At 38.4% G+C, this 23,584-nt stretch overlaps 1 protein-coding gene and 1 pseudogene across 1 annotated transcript in view; both read right to left on the bottom strand.

Annotated features, from left to right (window-relative positions):
* LOC119520747 (zinc finger protein 705A-like) overlaps window positions 1–23,584 on the bottom strand; it is an 86,123-nt gene that overhangs the window by 6,076 nt on the left and 56,463 nt on the right. The window contains exons 3-4 of the mRNA XM_037818702.1: window positions 2,449–2,524; window positions 196–322 (exon numbers count right to left, since the gene is read on the bottom strand). Coding sequence (XP_037674630.1) covers window positions 196–322; window positions 2,449–2,478 — 157 coding nt within the window. The 5' untranslated portion in view covers window positions 2,479–2,524. The remainder of the gene's footprint in view (window positions 1–195; window positions 323–2,448; window positions 2,525–23,584) is intronic.
* Window positions 3,168–6,280, bottom strand: LOC119520746 (annotated as a pseudogene).

The raw sequence follows: 23,584 nt of genomic DNA, 5'->3' as shown, positions 1-23,584 counted from the left end.
TAAGACATAAGGAATAAACAAAAACACAAAGTTTCTTTTAAGTACCCATAAGAGTTATGAAAGAATCAGAGTAGAGATCAGTGTGGCACATGGGGCCATTGTCTAGATACTTGAACAACTTGATGCTAGATTAAATGGATGGATGGAAGAATAGATAGATAGTTGTATATAGATAGAGTATTTTGAGAAACTCACCCACGAACATCAGATGATTAATATTCTCCAGCATAACATCTCTGAACATCTTTTTCTGGTTTGTGTCCAGCATGGCCCACTCTTCCTTGGTAAAGTTGATAGTTACATCACTGAAGATCACTGATTCCTACAATGACATAGGCATTTTGGTTCAGTCAATGCCATCCCTGCCAATATCCAGAGTACATTGGATGAAATGAGAGCCCTGAGGAAGGGTAGTGGTTGTGTACAAAATGCTCAAACTGTGCTTGGGATACCAGTTAGATCATTCTTACTCCTTACTCAGCATCTATCAGATATACTCAGAGACATATACACTCTGAATACATAAAACTTCACCAAAAGGCAATATTGCATAACATGTGGAATGATATAACCTGAAAATTTGCCAAAAAGTCTGATAATAATAACTTCCAGATGGTGATCATAAAATTTTCTCTTGAGAATTCATAACTAAATGCCTTTCATCAAATTCAAGTAAATCCACAGACTCATCATAAGGGATATTTTGTGTTCTGTCTCAGAATACATCTTATTTTGGCCAAGACACTTGCCTCAACATGAACCTTTGGGCTAGCAAAGAATTTTCCATCCCTGCAGACATAACTCCCCAGGTTTCAAACCTAAGTCTTTGGTCATCTACCTCATCACTGAAATGCTTCACTCAGAATACACAGGTGGTCCCAAATTGTAAGGTAATCATCCCCACAAACCTCGGTCCTTGAGTACACTTTCCTTTTCACAGGTTTTTGCTTTAAACTAACCAATCACTGACTCCTGTGGAAAATCTGACTTATGCTTTTGGCCCATATTAAAAGCACATTTCCAAGGGTCCCTTTTGCTTAGCTGTGTGCTGCCCACACAGAACCAGGGCTCTACATGTTTCTCACTGGCTCCACATGGCAACCCTCTCTCCCTAGGGTCTTGGAGAAATGAACTACTTTTTCACATATTATCTTTGCACTCCCCAATTATGTAATACCTTATGTGCACTCAGATATAAATTCAAAATCCATCTTCACCAATTTGAGGCATCTGCAATGACCTCAGTTTCCCTGTCTAGGAAATGGTTTAACAAAATGTAACAAGTTTTGAAAAATCCAATGAGCTGATGATTCCTATGTAACCAACACTTGTGAAGTAAAAGTGATAAATTTATTATTCATTAAAATGGAAGATATAATTGAAGCAAAGTACATAATTGTACAGAAGTGTACAGTCTCTATACAGAACTTCAGAACAGTAGTATTCCTCTTTCACCTCAAAAAAACTCAGGTTTTTAATATGAGATATGAGGGTAAGGTGTCTAGTAGGAAAAACCAGGGCCCCCTGAGACTACTATACTAAAGGACAGTCCTAGGGTGACTCTTCCTATGGTAGAAGCCCAACCATACTCAACAATTAACTGGACCTCCAAACTGGAGTTTGCGTTGTGCCTCTTATATACTCATCTTGATTCTGTTCAGTGACAAATAAACTTGTTATTTGTTCTGTTCTCTTGATAGTTCTTCAAATATTTTCACTGGTCCTAAAATTTTACTATACATAGAATACCCCTCCTGTGTGCACAGCTTAAAATAAGGAAACAATATTACCTGTTCATTGCTTCCACTTACATATGTGTACACATATTTTTTAAAAGAGAGAAAATGGTTAACTGGGGACAAGATGGTAATGAGAATTTCAAACATCTTTTCAAAATGTGAAAATATTCTCTCAAAACTGTAAGAAGTATTGGACAAAATAAATATATTCCTTTTCATTGCCTTTACTGTCTTCTTTCTTGTGCTCTCCTGGGCATAGTCCTGACCCCAGCATTCATAGCACTGTACTCATTGAGCTCACATGCTGGACCATCTGCCTCCCTATTGGACTAAGTTGTGCAATTTCTCATCTCTATCCCTTATGTTCATCACAATCCTAAGCACAGCACTACCACTAAAGTAGTGAATCTGTGAATTACTTCCACACAGAGGCCATAGGATGCATGAAGAAAATAAATCCTCTCATATCTCTTCTGTGAATATGCAGCTTTAATAGAGGCTGGACAAATTAGTGTAAATGGTGGAGAGAAGATTATTTCTTACCTACTCCCTTGTCTACCATATTTATAGCAGAGTCCTGGGTATATACATTGGATCTCAAATATGTGAGTATCCCATGAATGTACTTAGAATGTGTCAGACCAGTATGGGAAATCTGCATATCTTGGAAAGGGTTAAATTTCAGTAGAAATAGCAATTCCCTACTCACCACTGGTTTCATTGTCAGTAGTTCTGCCATCAACTATCTTCCTCTGGGTTTTCATTCCAAGCACGAAGCATCCAAGCTGAGGATGGAGCAAGAAGCCATGAGAATAAAAACTTGTCCTATCACATATACCCAATCCTACACCTGGAAACCCCTCCCCCCCCAGTTCAACCAAGAGAAACATGTAGTCTACTCTAAGAGAAACAGTGGAAGGCCCTCATCTCCTAAACTCATATATAAGAAGGCTATGGATTATGTTGCTAATAATGAAAATGTGACTATAGATATGTTATAAATAATGACATAAAAATCATTATGTTTCATGTTTTAATTATCCCATTCTGCTCAAAGTCTTTCAATCTCTCCATGATTCAAAAATAGATATCTCACTTGAAGAGTTAGGCTGCTTTGCATCTACCCAGCATCTAGAACCAATTACAGCTTCTTAACTCAGCTGTGAATGAACTCCCCCAGGCATCTGGTAGCCATGTAGCCAGTAGTTCAAGACTAGGAATTCCTGAAGTGGGTAAAAGTGCAAACTGTATCTGGAGGTGTAAGTGTATGTTTTGGAGGGAGATTGCATCTCCTTCTGGGCACTGGGAGGCACATTTAAGAAATCCCAAATCAAAATAGTGTCATCATGGGAGCTGCTGATGATTTGAAACTCATCAAACTGAAGCTGAAACACATGATCAACATGCACAAACACAAAGTTCTTGCTGGTGTGCAGTGGTTGAGAGCAGCTTGCAACTTCCAAACTTTAATTTTTCCATCATAGGCCCTGCTGGTAATCCTCTTTTTATCAAAGTGGATGCAGTGGACTGACTCTTCATGTCCCTCTAGGACTCTTAAAGAGGTGGCACATTTGATATCCTGTCGACTAATAGTATTATCTGATGACCCACTAAGAACTACCTGATCCCTGTACAGGAGGTAGGCAATGCCTCACTTGTGCCCATTCAGAGTACAAACAAATTCACAGGTACTCATGCCTCATGCTTTGATGGTTCTGTCACCAGAGGCACACATGATGTACTTATCATCAAAGTCAACCACATTGACAGTAGTGCAGTGGCCAACCAGGACATGGCATAAAGTGATATCAGTAGCAGAAGCCATGTCTCAGATGGTGATGGAGTGGTCCTTGGAACAGGTCACCATGGGTCCATTGCTAAAACATAAGTGCAATACAGTCTCACTTGGTGGATCAGTGTATTCAGAACTTCACCTGTGTTCACATCCTAGACTCTAACTGTAGAGACTTAAGAGCCAGTTACAATGACATATTCATCATATTGGAGACAAAGGACCAAGATTGTGTGTCCCATTAACACTTTCAAACATTCCAAGCTGGTTTTATCCCAAATCTTAATAGAATTATCTCATAGTCCATGGATAAATTTTTTCATCACCATACTGTAAACAGTAGACACCTTTACTATTTTCAGAGTGGCTCTGAATCCTCTGCAAGTTGTGTCATCCACACCACCAGTTAGATTCTATAGTCTCTATATCCTGGATAATCTTTGGGTATAATGACCTACAAAATGAACTGGGAAGGCCATCTGTGAGTCTGTTTCTAAACAGGCACTGATCTCACCCTTTTTTTTCCAAAAGTCCCTTCCATAGAGGATCTGTGTGTAAAATTCATTCAATCATCTTCCAAAGCATTCCTTCTGAGGTCACTCATTGCCATTCTTTACAAACCAGCTCTGCTGCACACAGAGACTGGAATCCAGGAAGGAAAGACGTTTTGTGCTATGTGATCTAAGCCTTGCTCTGGTACAGCAATAATAAAGTCTTGCTGCAACATGGGCTTCAGGTAAGAGTTAATATGTCCATGCTGATAGTGACGCATTCATAAAATAAAATGTTCCACAAATTCCACTTGATCTGATTCAGAGTACTGATCAAAATATTTGATATACAAGTCCTTTTTCTTTTTGATAGTTTCCATCTGATGGCCTCTTTCTGTAGATGATCACAGATGATGTTCCATGAATTATCTGGAAAATATTTTGTACTTCAGATCCATAAATCCATAATGAATGGGTGTATTCTCTTTCAGACTAGTCTGAGAAAAGACAGCAGTCAAGCATCTTTCGAGATTCTTTCTATTTATGGTATCCAGTTTTCTTCAACAAAATGCCAAAAATACATTCTGGCAACATGAGCACAATTGTCTTGTCCTCATTCACTGAGTCAGGCTCCATGGTGGCCCCAGCAGCCCTGCCTCACTCTCCCCACACAGCAGTGAATGGCTCTGGTGGAGGAGGTGACAGCAGAGGCAGCAGAGGCCTACAGTGTTCTTTTCAATCAATGAGGGAAAAAATGATAATCTGTAATAGAAAAATGGGGTAATGATATAAAGGATTAATAGAAGAAAAAATACAAATGGGAAATGGAAAAATAAAAAATTTAGCTTTATTAATGAAATAAATGCAAATTAGAATAGTAAAAAAAATAGGTATCTAACTCATACTGCATGTGCATTTTGTCTTCTCATGCACATAAATATTGTGCAACTTCTCAGATTTATGTATTTTTCATTTATGTTCTAGCATAGGTCCTCCAAGATCTATCCATGCCCTCTGGACCCTCACTCCATTCCTGCTCTATCCTTCCCTGGCCTTTTGTATGCACTTGCTGCAAATCATCTTGGTTCAACTCCTTGGGGTTCTGGAAAGACCACTCTCCCAACCCACTTGACACTGATTTTCAGAACTTTCCCTGGTGGATTTGGATATTGTGCAAGACTGAAACTGTTTTGGAGCCCAGAAGAGCCACAGTCTTTAATCCAGTCTTGTTGAGTGAGATTTTTGATTGTTTTTTTCCCCCTGGAAGTATGACAGAATCCATTCAGAGTAGGTCTTAATTAGATCACCAGAGTCCTTTAAATAGCTGAGATCTCACATAGACCTAGAAACTTGAGTTGTTGGAGATGCAAATAAATGTATATTTGAAGATGCTAAAATGAGAGATGAAGCATAGAGTTTGTACCAAAGATGCTAAGAGAGCACTCCCAGATGCTTAGAGAGAAATGCATTGGAAGAGCAAGCAAGGATGCACAGGAGTTGAGAGAGAGAAATACAAGAGACAGAAGCCCAGAGACATTTTGGAGAAAGCTATTTTGAAACCAGAACAAATGAGCAAAGGAAGAGCAGACTCCAGCCATGAGCCTTTCCAGCTGACAGAGGTGTTCTGGATACCATCCACCTTTCTTTGCTGAAGGTATCCTCTTTTTGATGCTTTAGTTTGGACAATTCATTGGCCTTAGAACTGTAAATTTGTAACCTAATGAATCCCATTTATAAAAGTGAATCCAGGAAGGCTTCTGGAAGATGGCAGTTAGGAGAGACATGGCAAAAGCATCTCCATGAAAAATACTAGTGAAAAGACAGAGAGTGACCCAGAACACCAGTTTCAGTGATGCACCAGCTGGACAAGGTCTTCTAAATCCACAGGGACCATGCACTTGGTAAAACTGGGAATCTGCTTTCTGAAAAGTGAGTGAACCTGCTGGATAACCAGCAGCCATGCTGCAGTCTCAAGAAACTGGGGTTGGCATTTGGAGTTGGACTAGTTTTAAAAACCCAAAAGTAGCTGCAGATATGGCAAGAACTGAAGAGTGAAGTGTGGCAGGAACTGCATCTCCACACCCTGTGGGCATGCATCAATATCTGTTATGGACAATAGCTTTTCAGGCACCCACTACTAATTGTCTCAGAGCTAGGAAGGCAGAGGTTAGCAAACAGGAGAAAATAAACACACCCCATACGGCCATCTGATCAGCAGGCTGGGAACACTCCTGTCCAGTGCCAACACTACAGCCCATAGCTGCACCAAAGAACCTGGCACAATGGAAAGTGTTTCAATCAATGCATGCACATGCCACAATATCTGGCATGGATGATAGGCTTGTGCATACCTGCAGTTAATTGTGCTGGAGCTAGCAAGGCAGAGGTGTGCAAAAAGGGGGAAATTAACATGTCACATACAACCATCCTTTCAGCAGGCTGGGAAAACACCTACATGGCCTTGTGGCCCAGGACTTCCCTTGTGGAATGGTGCTGACTTGTGGTGTAGCATAATCTTCACTCAGCACAGGCCCCGGGAGGGTGTGGCTTAGAAGAGGGACCCACTCAGAAGTCCCAGGGACCATACACAAATACCAAAGACTTCTAGGTCAGTGGCAGAGCCAAACTGTGGTGAGGCTCAATTGAAGGTTTAGAACCTTACAACAGCTTTAAATCTCAAGGAACAGTTGGGAGGTTTAATTATTAAATCTGCCCTCCCTCCCTAACCACTCAGACACATGCCCCACATGCAGAGTTGGGCAGCACCAACTACACATGGAAACTTGGTGCACCAATTGGACTCCCATAAGATTCAGACCCCCACTCACCACAAAGACAAATTTGGGGAAAACTGGCTTGAGGGGAATAGGTGGCTCATGGATGCCATGTGCTGGTTAGTTAGAGAAAGGGTATGCCACCAAGCTGTAGATCTGACAAATTAGGGATAAGTGTTTGCATAAGCCTACATATCCTAAAATAACCCTATTAAGTTAAGCAAATGCCAAGAGGCCAAAAAAGAACAGAAAATTTTAAAGCATATAAAGCATATGATATAGATAACCCAAACCCACACACCCAAATCAAAAGATCTGAGAAGACACAGTACTTGGAGCAATTAAAGAACTAAAGACAAACAATAAGAACATGGCATAGGATATAAAGGACATGAAGAAGACCCTAGAAGAGCATAAAGAAGAGATTGCAAGAGTAAATTAAAAAAAGATAACCTTATGGAAATAAAAGAAACTGTTGATCAAATTAAAAAGATTCTGGATACTCACAGCACAAGACTAGAGGAAGCCGAACAGCAAATCAGAGACCTCAAAGAAGGCAGAATGGAAAGTGAAAAAACCAAAGAAAGAATGGGGAAAAAATTGAAAAAAATGAAATGGACCTAAGGTACATGGTAGATGATATAAAACATCCAAATATAAGAGTCATTGGTTTTCCAGAAGAGGAAGAGAAGGGTAAAGGTCTGGAAAGAGTATCCAAAGAAATTTTAGGGGTCAACATCCCAAAGCTTCTAAACAACATAAATACACAAATCATAAATGCCCAGCAAATTCCAAACAGAATAAATCCAAATAAACCCACTCCAAGGCATATTCTGATCAGATTGTTAATTACTGAAGAGAAGGAGCAAGTTGTGAAAGCAGCAAGAGAAAATCTATTCACAACTTACAAAGGAAACAGCATAAGACTAAGTAGTGACCACTCAGTGGGCACCATGGAGGTAAGAAGGCAGTGGCATGACATATTTAAAATGCTGAGAGAGAAAAATTGCCAACCAAAAATTCTTTACCAAGAAAAGCTCTCCTTCAAATTTGAGGGAGACCTTAAACTTTTGAAAGACAAACAAATGCTGAGGGAATTTGCTAACAAGAGAGCTGCCCTACTTGATATATTATTGACAGAAAAACAAAGAAAGGAGAGAAAGATAATGGAGAAAGTTTCAGTATAAAGAGATTCATTATGGGTACATTAAGTGTGAGAGGGAAAAACATATCTACAACACAAGCCAAAGGAAAAGATTGTTGATTCAAGAAATGCCTTCACAGTAATAATGTTGAACGTAAATGGATTAAACTCCCCAATTGAAAGATATAGATTGGCAGAACTGATAAAAAAATATGAACCACCAATATGTTGTATACAAGAAACTCATCTTAGATATGGGAACACAAAGAATTTGAAAGTGAAAGGTGGACAAAAAGAAACATATGAAACAATGTACAGGTTCACTAGCTATCAGAGAGATGCAAATTAAGATCCCAATGAGATATCATCTCACACACAATTAGAAGGGCTGCCATTAAGCAAACAGGTAACTACAAATGCTGGAGAGGATGTGGAGAAATTGGAATTCTTATTCATTGTTTGTGGGACTGTATAATGGTTCAGCTACTTTGGAAAACAGTCTGGCAGTTCCTCAGAAAACTAGATACACAGTTACCCTTCAATCCAGCAATTGCCATTCTCAGTATATAACTGCAAGATCTGAAAGCAGTGATGTGAACAGATACCTGCATGCCAATGTCCATAGTAGCATTATTCACAATTGCCAAGAAGTGAAAACAACACAAATGTCCTCCAACAGCTGAGCTGATAAATAAAATGTGATATATACACATGATGGAATACCCCATGGCAGTAAGAAAGAACAATGTGTCATGAAACATATGACAACATGTATGAATCTGGAAGACATAATGCTGAGTGATATAAGCCAGGGACAAAAAAAGAAGTATATAGGCTACCACTAATGTGAACATTGAGAAATATAAAACAAATGATATATAATGTAGAATGTAGGGGACCTAACAATAGAGAGCAATTAGTAAAGGGGGAATGATAACCTAATAAGAACAGATAAGTTATTTGGGGTAAATTTACTATTCTGGGACTGCCCAGGAATGCCTAATGTTTGTTAATTTCTGGTGGGTATGGTAGGAAGAAGTTTATGGAAATGTTGCTATCTTAGGTTGTCTGTCTTTCTCATTACTTTGCTTGGTTATAGTCTGTATATTTTCATGGGGTAGAATAGTAACATGTTGGAAGTAAAGTAGTTATTGTAGGTTAGTTGCCTTTTTCTTATTCCCTTGTTTTGGTTTATTTTAAATGTTTTATAGTGTATGTTTTAAAAATTTTTTGATAAACTTAATAGCTATTTAAAAAAAAAAACAATGAATAATATATGCAGAGCCCTCTGAGGAGCTGGGGGAGAATGCAGGGGTGTTGGGCTTCCCCACCTTGCTGATGTGCTCACAGACATTGGGGACTGGCAGTTTGATGTGCCAAGACCTCTTTCACAGGACTTGCCCTTGGGAAGACTGTTACTGCAAAGGAGAGGCTAGGCCTGCTTATAACTGTGCCTAAGGGTCTCCTGAGTTCCTCCTTGCTGCTCAGATGTGGCCCTCTCTCTCTACCTAAGCCAACTTGGCAGGTGAAATCACTGCCTTTCCCCCTATGTGTTTTCTGACAACTAGGGATATATACCTCCCTGGCAACATGGAAATTGACTCCTGGGGAGGAATCTAGACCCAGCATTGTGGATGGAGAACATCTTCTTGACAAAAAGGGGGATGTGAAATGAAAGGAAATAAGTATCAGTTACTGAGAGATACCAAAAGGAGCTGAGGTCACTCTGATGGGGACTCTTATGCACAATGTAGATAAACTTTTTATTTTTAATGAATTCAAATAGCTAGCAGTAAATACCTGGAACTATCAAATTACAATCTGGAACCCTTGAATCCTGTAGATGATTGTATAACAATGTACCTTATGAGGGGTGACAATGTGATTGGGAGGGCCATGTGGATCACACTCCCCTCTGTCCAGTGTATGGATGGATGGGTAGGAAAATGAGGGCAAAAAAACTAAACAAAGAATGGGAGAGAAAATTTGGGTATTCTGCTTTTACTCTTGTTTTATTTATTCTTGCTTTCAGTTTTTCTGATACAAGGAAAATGTTAAAAATTGATCAGGGTAATGAATAAACAACTATATTATGGTAGTGTGATCAATTGATTATATACTTTGTATTATTGTATGGTATGTGAATAAATCAGTGAAATTTAAAAAACACAAATGAATGATAGATATTTGTGTTTTCACACAAAATGATTTCATAATGGGGTTAAGAAATTCAAATACTAACTTCATTTGGAGGTATCAGTGATGTCCATACATCAAATCAATTCTTCAAATCCCCTTTATAAGGAAGTAAGAAGAACACATGGTCATAATATTTATGTCATCTTCCACAGTCCTCAGAAGTGAGGAGGCTCAGAAAGTATAGAATGAATGAGTTTGTCAGGGTATCCAGTTGCTCCATCTTATAATTTCATAAAATGGTTGCTGTAGTACTGCCTCATATTAATCTTCATTTGTGGGAACATCCCTGCATTTCTTTTTCTCTCTTTATGTGTGGTATGTGTGTTTGCATGTGTGTGTGTGTTTGTGTGTTTGTGTGAAAGCGTTAATCTTTACAACCAGTAAATTTTTCCCTAAAACACTGTTAAGAATGTATTTCATGGACATATGCTGATAATTTGTCATAAACAATGGTAGGCTTAATTTACCAATTTGTATCCAAGGCCCAGAAAACAAGAGAAAAAAATATGTATTATGTGTGATGCTATTGATGTTTAACTGTATTTGTTTATTTAATCTTCATAACAATTCTATTTGCAGTTTATGAAGTTAAGAAATGATATGATCACAGATTCAGAAATTTCAGAAAATTTTAATATTATGACAAAATTACATGGTAGAAAATTACACATCTAGAATTAGAATTTTTCTTGGCTATTCCCTAAGCATAAATTCCTGGAGTTTTACACATGACTCACAGGTTTTTACATGGAATGTCCCTCTCACATCAAACATCAGAGTTACCACTCTGGGGCTACAACCTGCTCTCCTAGTTTCTCCACAAAAATACTCCCTATACCCAGATTCTTGTACTACATGGAAATGTATACTGCACTGGCCCCTCTCAACAAACATCGTTTGCTAGCTCTTATTTTTACTGCTCAGTTTACTCCAGAGTCTGTAATTTCAACAGATACTACCAAGGCAAACATTATGTCCCTCTGACTGTTTACAAAATTTACCAACCAAAACCTCAATATTCAATGACTTCAAATACCTGTAATTATCCATGACTACATCTTACAGAATGCATGAGTAAATATTTATCCAGGAAAAAGCACAGATTCACAAGTTCTAGAGGTTTTCAAATATACCTGGGAACTGTACTATGTCTTGCTAATTAGATCATTTCTGCATACTCCATAACTACTCCAAACCATCTCCATACCTTTTGAATCTCATGCACTCTATCATTTACCCTCATTTTTAATAGATGAAATTACCTCCTCCTAAGCAGATGGAAAATGTAATTTGCCAACTACACTATAATACCATAATATTTTCAAGTATCCCTGAATGCATATACATTATTAGTTACTCCATCTCTATTAAATAGAAAAGTCATGGTACCTCTGACCAAGTCCAATGTCTCCAAATGATCTCAATCTCATGCTCTGTTGTGCACTATATTATTGATTATAAATTAAATTGCCTTTATCAAAAAACTCTTTCTTCACAATCTCCTCATTTAAGCTCATTTTTGACTCTTCCATTTTGAAAAAAAAAACAAAACAAAAACAAGGCAAATCTACTGTGTATGCATTTTCTCTTGAGTTCTAACTCTCTAGATCTTCCCTTGACAAACTGAAAGTACACCTATCATGGCCTCACATTTACCTCACTCTTTGACTCACAAAAATCAAGGCTGGTGTCCTCACTAATCACTAATGATCTACCCATAAATAAATACTTACTTGGAACAAAATAACTGGACCAGAATATCCTTTTTAGAACTTCCTTTTTCCTTTCTTTTTCTGATATCATATCTCCTGATTGTACTCAAACTACTCTAGACACTTCCCCATTTCTGCTGCAAAGAACTCCTCCAAGAACACTATTAGAACTTCTTGAAACTAAATCCTAACCCCCTTCTCTCCTCATTCGATGTGCTGTACTGGTCTGTTCTCACATGTATTCAATTTCATTAATTTCTTCCATTGATATTTCTAAACTGAAAGTCAGAAAACACTTTTCTGGATTCCATTTCAGAGCTATCATGTCTACTTGCTTAATTGTGTGCACCTAAAATGAAATATATCACAAGATATTATTTTCTGAATAACCAAAATATAAATATTACTTCTCCCCCTGTCTCTAATCTTTGTTAAATTCTCCAACAGGCATTCAGTGATTCATCTTTTACATGTCCTCTTGAAACCAACAAGCCTAATTACACATTGCTATTATCTTTACTGAGGACTGTTATCACCGTATATTTCCACCTCAATCTACAAGCATACCTTCTCATACTACATTCACCTCTTTTGAATTTTAGTTTAAATGAAAATTCCTCATAAATTCCTTCAATGAGCAACAACCAAAGTTAGGTTTGCTCTCCCTCTCCCACTTAATTACTATCCTATTATTCCTTCAGCCAACTCACCAATTTGCCAGTATGAAAACAATCTATCAATGTATACCTCCATCAAACTACCTGTCTATGGTCTCTCTCCCCTACTGGTCTAAATGCAGAAAAATTAAAATGCTGAATGTTAAGATCTGGCAAGATTCATTTAGACCACTAGGGATACATTGTAAATACAGAGTAATATCAAGTTACAACCTTCTAACTTACCCTCAAAATGTCTGCCAAAAACACCTAAGTCAGATTAAATGATGATCTTCTGACTAAATTTAAATTTATGAAAAAAGGGAGGTCTGATCATCTGGGCAAAAATTCTCCCCAATAGTCACCAGAATTCAAATTAAATTGGGAAAGAAAAGCAATCAAATTCTTTTCTACTGTTTGCTAATGCTGCCATTATGCCAAATACCAGAAATGGATTGGCTTTTATAAATGAGGTTAATTTGGTGACAAATTTCCAGTTCAAAAGTGAAAAATGTATCCATGCAAGGACATCAACAAGGGGGTACCTTCACTGACAAAAGGCTGCTATCATTGGGAAAACTCTGTTACCTCTGAAGGCATGTGGATGGCACCTGCTCAATCCCAGGTTGCATTTCAAAATGGCATTCTCCAAAATGTCTCTTGGCTTAGCTTCTCATGGCAAACTCTGGGCTAACATCTCTGAAGCATCAGCAAAATCTGTTTTCAGTGGCTGTCTTGAAAATGTCTCACTCAGCTACAACTCTGAGATCCTTCTTTCTTAGCTCTTATAGGGCTCCAGTAAGCTATTCAAGACCTGTGATATATGAGTGGGGACCTTTCCATGGAAACAACCAAATCCAAAATTTCCAAATAAATCAACACTAATACATCAGCTCCCACAAAATTGCATTAAACATAGCTTCTCTGGTGGACATAATATATCCACACTGGCACATTCCACACCCTGGAACCAAGAAAAGCATGAACTTTCCATATACAAAGTACATTCATCCCATCATATCACAGAAACTTAAATCCTTTCAGTAAAAATAGGTAAGTACAAGATCCCATCAAAATCCATCACAGGTGTTGTCATGTCCTAAATCAAAATTCCCCTTTAGCTGTGGGCCTGTGGAACTTAGAACAAGTTATCTGCTGTCAATGTAAAAAGGAGGAACACCCATAGCATAAAGGTTCCTATTGCCATAGGGAGAAACTGAAAGGAAAACAGGGTCCACAGGACCAAAACAGTTTCTAAAACCCTCAGGAAAATATCATTAGAATTCAAAATCTGTGAGTCACTTATATAATAATGTTCTATCCTTGGGGCTTCAGAGACCAGGAGCACAAACTTTTCCAAAGATTTATGCAGAAGTCCCCTTTTCTCCAAATGCTAGGATGAGTGTTCAAACATATCTACACATTGGTAAGACCACCTTCTACCTGGCCTGATCTTCCTCCAACATCAATGTGCAGCATGAAATCTGCATCTCCAGGGCCAATGTTCTGTCCTCTGCAAATTGGGTTCTCCCCAATCTGCATGGCAAGTGCTCCCCCAACTCTGAATCTTAGGTGGCAGTCCAGTTCCTGAGGACCAAGGCAGAGAGCCTACTTCTTAATTCTTGGGCCTACTTCTTAATTCTTGGGCAAACTGACCATTTCCATGTGCTTTTGTTGCTGTACTCTCATTGCCTGAGATTTCTTGACTCCAGACCACAATTTCCATGATTTTTCCTTCAAGAATATTTTCCTTCAATTTTTCCCAATTTTATTCCCTCCAGTCCAGACTGCCAGTGATTACAGTTATACAGATCTCACAAAAATTATTGGCTTGGAATGAAGCATGAAAGGGTCAAAACCATTAGACAAGATGACTTTCCACAAATCCTATCTGATAACCATGTCTCCAATCCTGATTTGAACTGAAATAATGGTTGGGTTCCATGTTTGGTTAAATCCTCATGTAGGGCTGTAGCTTCTGGATCTAACCTTTTGGAAGCCAGAATTTTCCAAACTATCAGTTTCTGTTTTCTTTGTACCTAGGAGTACATTTCTTAGTTTACCCCTCTCCTTTGCATTTTACTGTAGGCTGCAAAGAGAAACTGGGCCACATCTTCCACATGTAGTTTGGAGATCTCTAGAGCTAAGTATTCCAGGTTGTCACTTTCAAATTCTCCTCTCCATCTGACACCAGGATGCAATCTTGCCAAATTCTCTGCCACTTTGGGACAAGGATCACCTTTCTGCCAGAATGCAACATCACATTCAACAGTTCTGTTCAAAGTCTCATCAGAGCTATATCTAGAGTCCATATTCCTACCATCAGTTTCTTCAAAGCCTACTAGGCATTTTTTATCAAGCACCTCACAATTCTTCCAGAATCTTCCCCTTATCCATGTAAAAAGCCATTCCAAAATGTTTGGTATTTGCAAAGGCAGCAAAATCCCTCTCATCTAGTAAAAAATTATATTCCAGTATGCCAAACCTGCTGTTTGGCAAAATGCCAAAAGTGGATTGGCTTTTATAAAGGGGGTTTATTTGGCTACAAATTTCCAATTTTAAAGCAAAAATGTACCTATGCAATCATATCAACAAGGATGTAACTTCATTGAAGAAAGGCTGTTAGCATCTGAAAATCTGTTAGCTCCAAAGACAAATGGATGGCAACTGCTCACTCCCAGGTTGCATTTCTAAATGGCATTCTCCAAAATATCTCTTGGCTTAACTTCTCATGGAAAATTTTGTGCTAGTATCTCCAAAGCATCAGCAAATTTCTGCTTTCAGTGGCTGTATCTAAAATTCTCTCATCAACAACACTGAGCTCCTTCTGTCTGAGCTCTTATAGGAAGGGATCCAGGAAACTAATCAAGACCAATGCTATATAGATGGGCCCACACCCCCAAGGAAATAATCTAGAGATTTATTGTCTAGAGCTGGGTGGGTCACATTTCCATGGAAACAACCAAAGCCAAATTTTCCCACTGAATTGACATTAACAGTTCAGCCCCAGCAAGATTGTATTGAACATGGCTTCTCTGGGGGACATAATATATCCCAAACTGGCACGTTTCACACCCTGGACCCCAAAATACATGATCTATCCATACACAAAATACATTCATCCCATCACATCACAGAAACTTAAATCCTTTCAGTAATAATAGGCAAGTACAAGATCCCATCAAATTCAGTCACAGGTGCTGTCTTGTCCTAAAGCAAAACTCCCCTCTAGTTGAGGACCCGTGAAACTTAGAACAAGTTATCTGCTGCCAGTACACAAAGGAGGAACAGTCATAGGAAAAAGGTTCACATTGCCATAAATAGAAGCTGAAAGGAAAACAGGGTTCACAGGAACAAAACAGTTTCTAAAACCCTCAGGGAAATCTTCATTAGATTACAAAGTCTGAGAGTCATTTAAGTAATGATGTTGTATCCTTGAAGCTTGAGAGAACAGGAGTCCAACCTATTCCAAAGACTTATGCAAAAGTCTTATTTCTCCAAACACAAGAAAGAGTGCTCAAACATACCCATGCACTGGAAAGACCACCTTCTACATGGCCCCACCTTCCAAAAACATCAGGTTACAGCATGGAATCTGCCTCTCCAGGGCAAATATTCTGCTCTCTCCAAATAGTGGGGTGGTGGCCAGTTTCTCCCAAATCCCTGTGGAATATTTTCCCCCCTCTTTGAGACCTTAGGTGGCAGTGCATTTCCTGAGGACTGAGGTGGAAAACCTACACACTAATTCTTGGGCACACTTACCCTTTCCATATGAATTAGTTACCCTTCTCACCACCTTGCATGAGGTTTCTTGACTCCAGACCTCAACTTCCATTAATTTCCTTAAAGAATATTTTCCTTCAATTTGTCCCAACTATGTTCTCTCCAGGGCAGACTGGCAGTGATTCCAGTAGCACAGTTCTCACAAAAAAGTGTAGGCTGGGCATAAAGCATACAAGGGTAAAAAACAATTAGACAATAGGATTTTCCTAAAATCTTATCTGGATAACATCTCCAATCCTGGATTGTACTGAAATGGTGGTTGGGTTCCATGTTTGGCTAAATCCTTATGTAGGGCTGCAGCTTCTGTGATCTAAGTTTTTGAAGCCAGAATATTCTAAGCTATCAGTTTCTGCTTTCTATGTACCGGAGAGTTCATTTTTTCAGTGTATTGCTCTCCTCCTGCATTTTACTATAAGCTACAAGAGGAAATGAGGCTACATCTTACAAAAGTAGTTTGAGATCTCTTGTGCTATGTATCCCAGGTTGACACTTTCAAATTCTGCTTTCCATCTGACACTAGGCCTCAATCTTGCCAAATTCTCTGCCATTTTTGAAACAAGAATCACCTTTCTGCCACAATGCAACATCATATTCAACATTTCTGTTCAAAGTCTCAGAGTTATCTTCAGAGTCTATATTCCTACCATCAGTTTCTTTGAAGCCATCTAGGCCTTTTCTATCAAATGCCTAACAATTCTTCCAGAATCTTCCCCTTATCCATGTAAAAAGCCATTCCAAAATGTTTGGCATTTGCCAAGTCAGAAAAACCCCTCTTCTCTGGTAACAAAGTCTATCCAAGTTTGCTAACGCAGCTCTTATGCAAAATACCAGAAGTGGATTGGCTTGTATAAAGGGGATTTATTTGGCTGCAAATTACCAGTTCTAAGGCCATAACAGTGTCCATGCAAATGTATCCACAAGGGTGTACCTTCTCTGAAGAACCTCTCTTTGCTCAGAAGACATGTGGTTGGCATGTGCTTGATCCCATTTTCCACTTAAAATGGGGTTCTCCAAAATGTCTCTGGTCTTAGGTTCTTGGCACAAACTCTGGTCTGCTATCTTCTAAGCATCAGCAAAATCTACTGTCAGCAGCTATCTCTAAAATGTCTCTCTCAACTGCAGCACATAGCTCTTTCTGAGCTCTTATATGGCTCCAGAAAACTAATCAAGACTTGTGCTATATGGGTGGGACCACACATTCATGGAAATAATCAAATCAGAATTATCACCTAGAGTAGGGTGGGTCACACATCCATGGAAACAACCAAATCCATATTTTCCCACTTACTCAACATTAATAGATCAGCCCCCACAAGACTGCATTAAACATGGCTTCTCAGGGGACATAATGTATCCAAACAGTGACACTCCACACCATGGATCCCTGAAAAACATGATCTTTCGGTACACCAAATGCATTCATCCCATTACATCACAAAAACTCACATCTTTCAGCAAAAATATGCAAGTACAGGAGGGGCAAGATGGCAGAGTGGTGAGGTGTTTTTAGTTACACCTCTGGGACAGTTGGTAGAAAGCCAGGAACTACCTGGAACTGACACCACAGAGGAATTTGAGCTTGGACATGCTTCATACAACACTCACAGATATGCAGAGCAGCTGAGATCAGCAAAATCTGTGAGTTCATGTGGCCAGGGTGCCTGCACCCCTCCTGGCCAGGCACAGTCCCAAGGGAGGAGGGGCCTTCAGTGCTGGGAACCAGGATGGAGAACTGTAATTGCAGCTCTGATCGAAGAGCTCAGGCTCCTGAAAAAAATCTCCAACTGTAGAGAGATTGAGACCAGACACTGCAGCAGACAGCCTGGTGGAGAATCAAGTATTTAAGAATAAACTTACCCAAGGACACAAAAGACCTGTATAATGAAAACTACAGGAAACTGCTAAAAGAAATTGAACAGGACCTAAAAAATGGAAGAGCATACCATGTTCATGGATTGGAAGACTAAATATAAATGAGATGTCAACCCTACCTAAACTGATTTATTGATTCAATGCAATACCAATTAAAAACTCAACAACTTACCTTACAGGAATAGAAAAACTAATAACCAAATATATTTGGAAGGGCAAGGTGTCCTGAATAGCCAAAAATATCTTGAGAAAGAGGAATGAAGTGGAAGGTGCCACACTACCTGACTTTCAATCATATTACAAAGCTACAGTATTCAAAATAGCATGGAACTGGCATAAGGACAGAGATACCAACCAATGGAATCAAATTGAGTGTCCAGAAATAAACCCTCACATCTACAGACAATTGCTCTTTGATAAGGCAGTCAAGCCAAAGCAAATGGGACAGAACAGTCTCTTCAATAAATGGTGTTTGGAGAACTGGATATCCATTTCCAAGAGAATGGAAAATATATGAAAATTAACTTTAATTGGATCAAATACCTAAACATAAGTGCTATGACCATAAGAATCTTAGAAGAAAATGTAGGGCAATATCTTAAACATCTTGTGAAAGAAGTGGTTTCCTAGACCTTACATCTAAAGGGCAAGCAATGAAAGAACAAATAGACAAATGGGATCTCCTCAAAATCAAACACTTTAGTACATCAAAGGACTATGTTAGAAAAGTAAAAAGGCAGCCTACACAATGGTAGACAATATTTGGAAGCCATATATCAGATAACAGTCTAATATCCAGAATATATAAAGAAGTCCTAGAACTCAACAACAGAAAGACAAACAACCCAATTAAAAAAAATGGGCAAAAAACCTGGACAGACACTTTTTCAAAGAGGGAATACAAGTGGCTGAAAAACATGAAAAAAATGCTCAACTTCACTGGTTATTAGGGAAATGCAAATCAAAACCACAATGAGATATCATCTTATACATACCCAAGTGGCCATTATCCAAACAACAGAAAATTACAAGTGCTGGAAACAATGTGGAGAAAGAGGCACACTTATTCTTTGCTGATGAGAATGTAGAAGGATAAAGAAGAGCCACATAGGCCATTATGCTAGCTGCATCTGAGAGATGCATTTTGAGGATGGCCACTGAAACCTTACACTGACATTTTGGGGAATGCCATTTTGAAATGCAACCTAGGAGCAGTTTGGGATTTCCTCGGGAAGCTAAGAATAGATCTGCCATATGACCCAGCTATTCCATTGCTAAGTATATACTCAAAGGAACTGAAACTTAAGACACAAATGGACATTTGTAAACTGGTGCTTATTGTGGCATTATTCATGATTTCCAAGAAATGGAAACAGCCCAAATGTCCAAGAGATGAGTGGATAAACAAACTGTGGTATATACATATGATGGACTATTATGCAGCTGTAAGATAGAACAAAGATATGAAACATATAATAAGGTGGAAAAACCTTGAAGACATAATGTTGAGTGAAGTTAGCCAGAAACAAAAGGATAAATACTGTATGGTGTCACTAATATGAATTAACATTCAGGAGTAAATTTTGAGAGTTAAAAGCTGATAACACAGGCTACCAGGAACTAGAAAAAGTGTAGAGATTGTGCATTTGATGCTGAAGGACTACAGAATATTCAGCAGGATTGATTGTATAGATCCAGAAATAGATATCATAATACTGTGTGAAGGTCACACAATTTTTTATGTACACTGAACAAAAATATCTGTGAGTGAAGCTGAAGGAGATGAGATAGGGGAGTGTATGACACCAGAGGTAATGATGGATGATGGAGATGGACTGTGTAACTTGGCAAAAACTGTATTGGCCAATGACTGTTGCTAAATGTAGAAATATAAAAATGTTTTTACCTGTGGTAAAACAAATGAAGGTCAATGTTGCAGAGTGTTGTACAAGGGATGGTATTTGGGAATAAAATATAGCCAAAGCACACTGGAGTCTGTGGTTGGCAGTGACATTGTAATGTGCTTCCATTGGATGTGGCAAGGGCAATGTACCAAATTTGAGTGTATATGAGAGTGGGATGTGGGGGAGGTATATGGGATTCTTGGTCATAATGTTGTTTTCTGTCCTTACTATTATATTGTATTGTATGACATTTTATTTTTCTTTTTACTATCTTTATATTATTCACCAAGAAAAGCTTTTTCTTAGTAATCAATATGTTCAATTGCTGATTATGTTGATAAATGTACAAATATATGATGATACCATGACAACTGACTCTACACTGTGGATAATTGTATGGTATGTGAATATATCTCTATAAAATTATAGGAAAAATATATATATGTATAAAAGTGCTGGAGAAAACATGGAGTGCAGGATGTGCCTATTTACTGTTGATGGGGATGCAGAATGGTGTAGCCTTTCTGGAGGTTAGTGTGGTGGTTCCACAAGAAGCTGGATGTGTGGGGACCATGAAGTCCTGCAGCCTTATTATGGAGTGTGCACTTGGAGGGAGCTGAGAGCAGGGATGGATGGACATTTGCATACTGGTATTTTAACATTCTTTCATCAACAGTAACAAATAATACTATGAGTCAGTAATGGAGGGGGATGTTTAGGGGTATGGGAGGATTTGAGTTTTCTTTTTTTGTGCCTTTATTTCTTTTCTGGAGTAATGAAAATACACTAAAAATTTAAAAAAATGTAATTGTGGTGATGGATGCACCATGGGCAATTGATTGTGCACTTTGGCTCTTTGGATAATTGTATGGTATGTGATCAATCACAATAAAATTAAATTAAAAAGGATAAAGAAGAACCACATAGGCCATTATGCTAGCTGCATCTGAGGGATGCAATTTGAAGATGGCCACTGGGATCTTACATGGACATTTTGGGGAATGCCATTTTGAAATGCAACCTGGGAGCAAGCAGATGCCAGCCACATGCCTTCCCAGTGAACAGAGGTTTTCAGACACCATGGTCAGCCTTCAGTGAAGGTACCCTGTTGATGCCTTACTCTCAATAATTTATGGACTTACAGATGTAACTTTGTAACCAAATAATCCTCCTTTACAAAAGTCCCCCCAAAAAGTATATGACATTATGAAATGTTCTGAATTGTTTTAAATGGATATTGTAAAACTTAGACCATTTCTTTTGGCAGGTAGCAGGAGGATCACTGCACAGTAAAGTTTTCCTGGGGTATCTAGAATATTGCATAGATGCTCTCACCCCACACAATATAAAATCAAATTTTATTCACTTTAATGCATAAACTTGAAAGAGGCAATTTTCAAACTGAAGAATCATTATGATAATTTTTTATTTTTTTCATCCATACTTCCATATAATATTTAAAATAAAGTTAATCAATGTTTCAATATATTCAGGTGTGACATATATGGTGTGTGAATGAATCATGAACTAATGCTTATACACTCTTTCCTTAATGCTATGAGAAATCACTGGAATTACACCCAAAGTATAAGGGGATCAAGTACATATTTTATTTTTATGACAAGGATTCATATACTCATTTTGTATCACTTGAATATATAGCACAGAAGTTAGAAAAGAGAAGATAATAGGAAGATATTTGTTCTAATTATTAATGAAATATCAATAGATAATAAAATATCCAATTCTTAAGATAAACAGAATCCATCATAATTAAATTGTTTTAATCATTTCAATTAGTATTCTGTATATTGAAACTTTTGATGAAAGGAGAACCCTCTTGTCCCTCCCTTTTTGGCTGGCACCAGTTTCACTAAGAGAAGTTATCCAATCAGTCTGCACTTTCATTAACAATTATCTCGTCTGCTTAAAACTTCTGGGAGTGAGTTCTTCAGTTCAATGAATAATAAGGAATACAATGGTCTCATTTTTTGAATACCATCCCATCAGTGTTTTCTATAACAATTTATAAAAAAATAGAGCAGGAGAGAAGTGGGGTGACTCATGGAGGGGGATGAAAAGTAGGAACAGAAGAAAAGAATGACATAAAACTCTCACAATACTGTTTTTTGTTACACTGGAGGGGCAAGGCAGGGCTTCTGTTAAAGATCCAGTCATGTTTTAGGTGCAGACAAGGATGAATGGGCACCTGGGATGATGAAGACCATGGCAGGTATCATTCTGTTTTATAATCAGGCCATCTTTGTTCAGTTTTAGTTTAAAATGTATGGAAGCAGTTAAACTAGAGAAAACCCCTGGGTATTTAACCCTTGGCATAAGAAAATAGAGCACAGGTGAAATTTCAGATAGACAATTGGCTCCAGATGGCTCCAGGAAATCAAAAGCTCTTCCATGGTTCTTAGAAATGCCACTTGAATTTCTGTCATTGATTTCTAGTTTTATTGAACTGTATGAGTTTAAGGCAGACCAAAAATCATTATCTCAGGCATAGGAAATAGAGCCTGTTAATGCTCAAGGTAATGACACTGCCTCAACCCCTTGGCCTGAAACTGTCTATTAAACAAGACTTCAAATAACTAACAGCCACTGTCTTTTTAAACACTTACTGTGCTGGTTTGAATGTATTATGTCCCCCATAAAAAGCTATTTTCTTTGATGCAATCTTGTGGGGCAGATCTTTTAGTGCTGATTAGACTGGAATCCTTTGAGTGTTCCCATGGAGCTGTGAACCACCCAACTGTAGGTGATATCTCTGATGAGATAATTTCCATGGAGGTGTGGCCCCAACCATTCAGTGTGGGCCTTGAATACTGGAGCAGTATATAAGCTCAGACAGAAGAAGCAAGCTTGCTACAGCCAAGAGGGACACTTTGAAGAATGCACTGGATCTGAGAGAGGAGCTTCAGCTTACAGAGACATTTTGGAGATGGCCTTTGAAAGTGACTTTTGCTCCAGAGAAGCCAAGAGAGGACAAATGCCTCAAGAGCAACTGAGAGTGACATTTTGGAGAGAAACTGAAGCCTAGAGAGGAACATCCTGGGAGAAAGCCATTTTGAAACCAGAACTCTGGAGCAGACACCAGCCATGTGACTTCCCAGCTAACAGAGGTTTTCTGGACACTATTGGCCATCCTCAAATGAAGGTACCCAACTGTTGATGTGTTACTTTGGACACTTTATGACCTTAAGACTGTAACTGTGTAACCAAATAAATTTATTTTATAAAAGCCAATCCATTTCTGGTGTTTTGCACTCCAGCAGCATTAGTAAACTAGAACACTCACCTAATTAATTCCTTTGTAAAAAAGTTTTCTTTTATTTGATTCTTTCCTTTAAAAACATTCTTCAATGTCATATTAAGGGCTGCACTGCCTGAATTTGCTGAGGTCCCCTTCAGCACTTATCATACTAGTGCATTGAGGAGCCCAATGTCTCAACCTTGTTTTAAACATCAAAGCAACTTAAAATTGAGAAGGTGTTAGTTAAATCCAAAAGCTA

The sequence above is a fragment of the Choloepus didactylus genome, chromosome 26 (assembly GCF_015220235.1).
Source record: "Choloepus didactylus isolate mChoDid1 chromosome 26, mChoDid1.pri, whole genome shotgun sequence".
NCBI classification, from domain to species: Eukaryota; Metazoa; Chordata; class Mammalia; order Pilosa; family Megalonychidae; genus Choloepus; species Choloepus didactylus.
The sequence above is the reverse complement of the archived record's forward strand: the minus strand, read 5'-3'. Positions and strand labels throughout refer to the sequence as shown.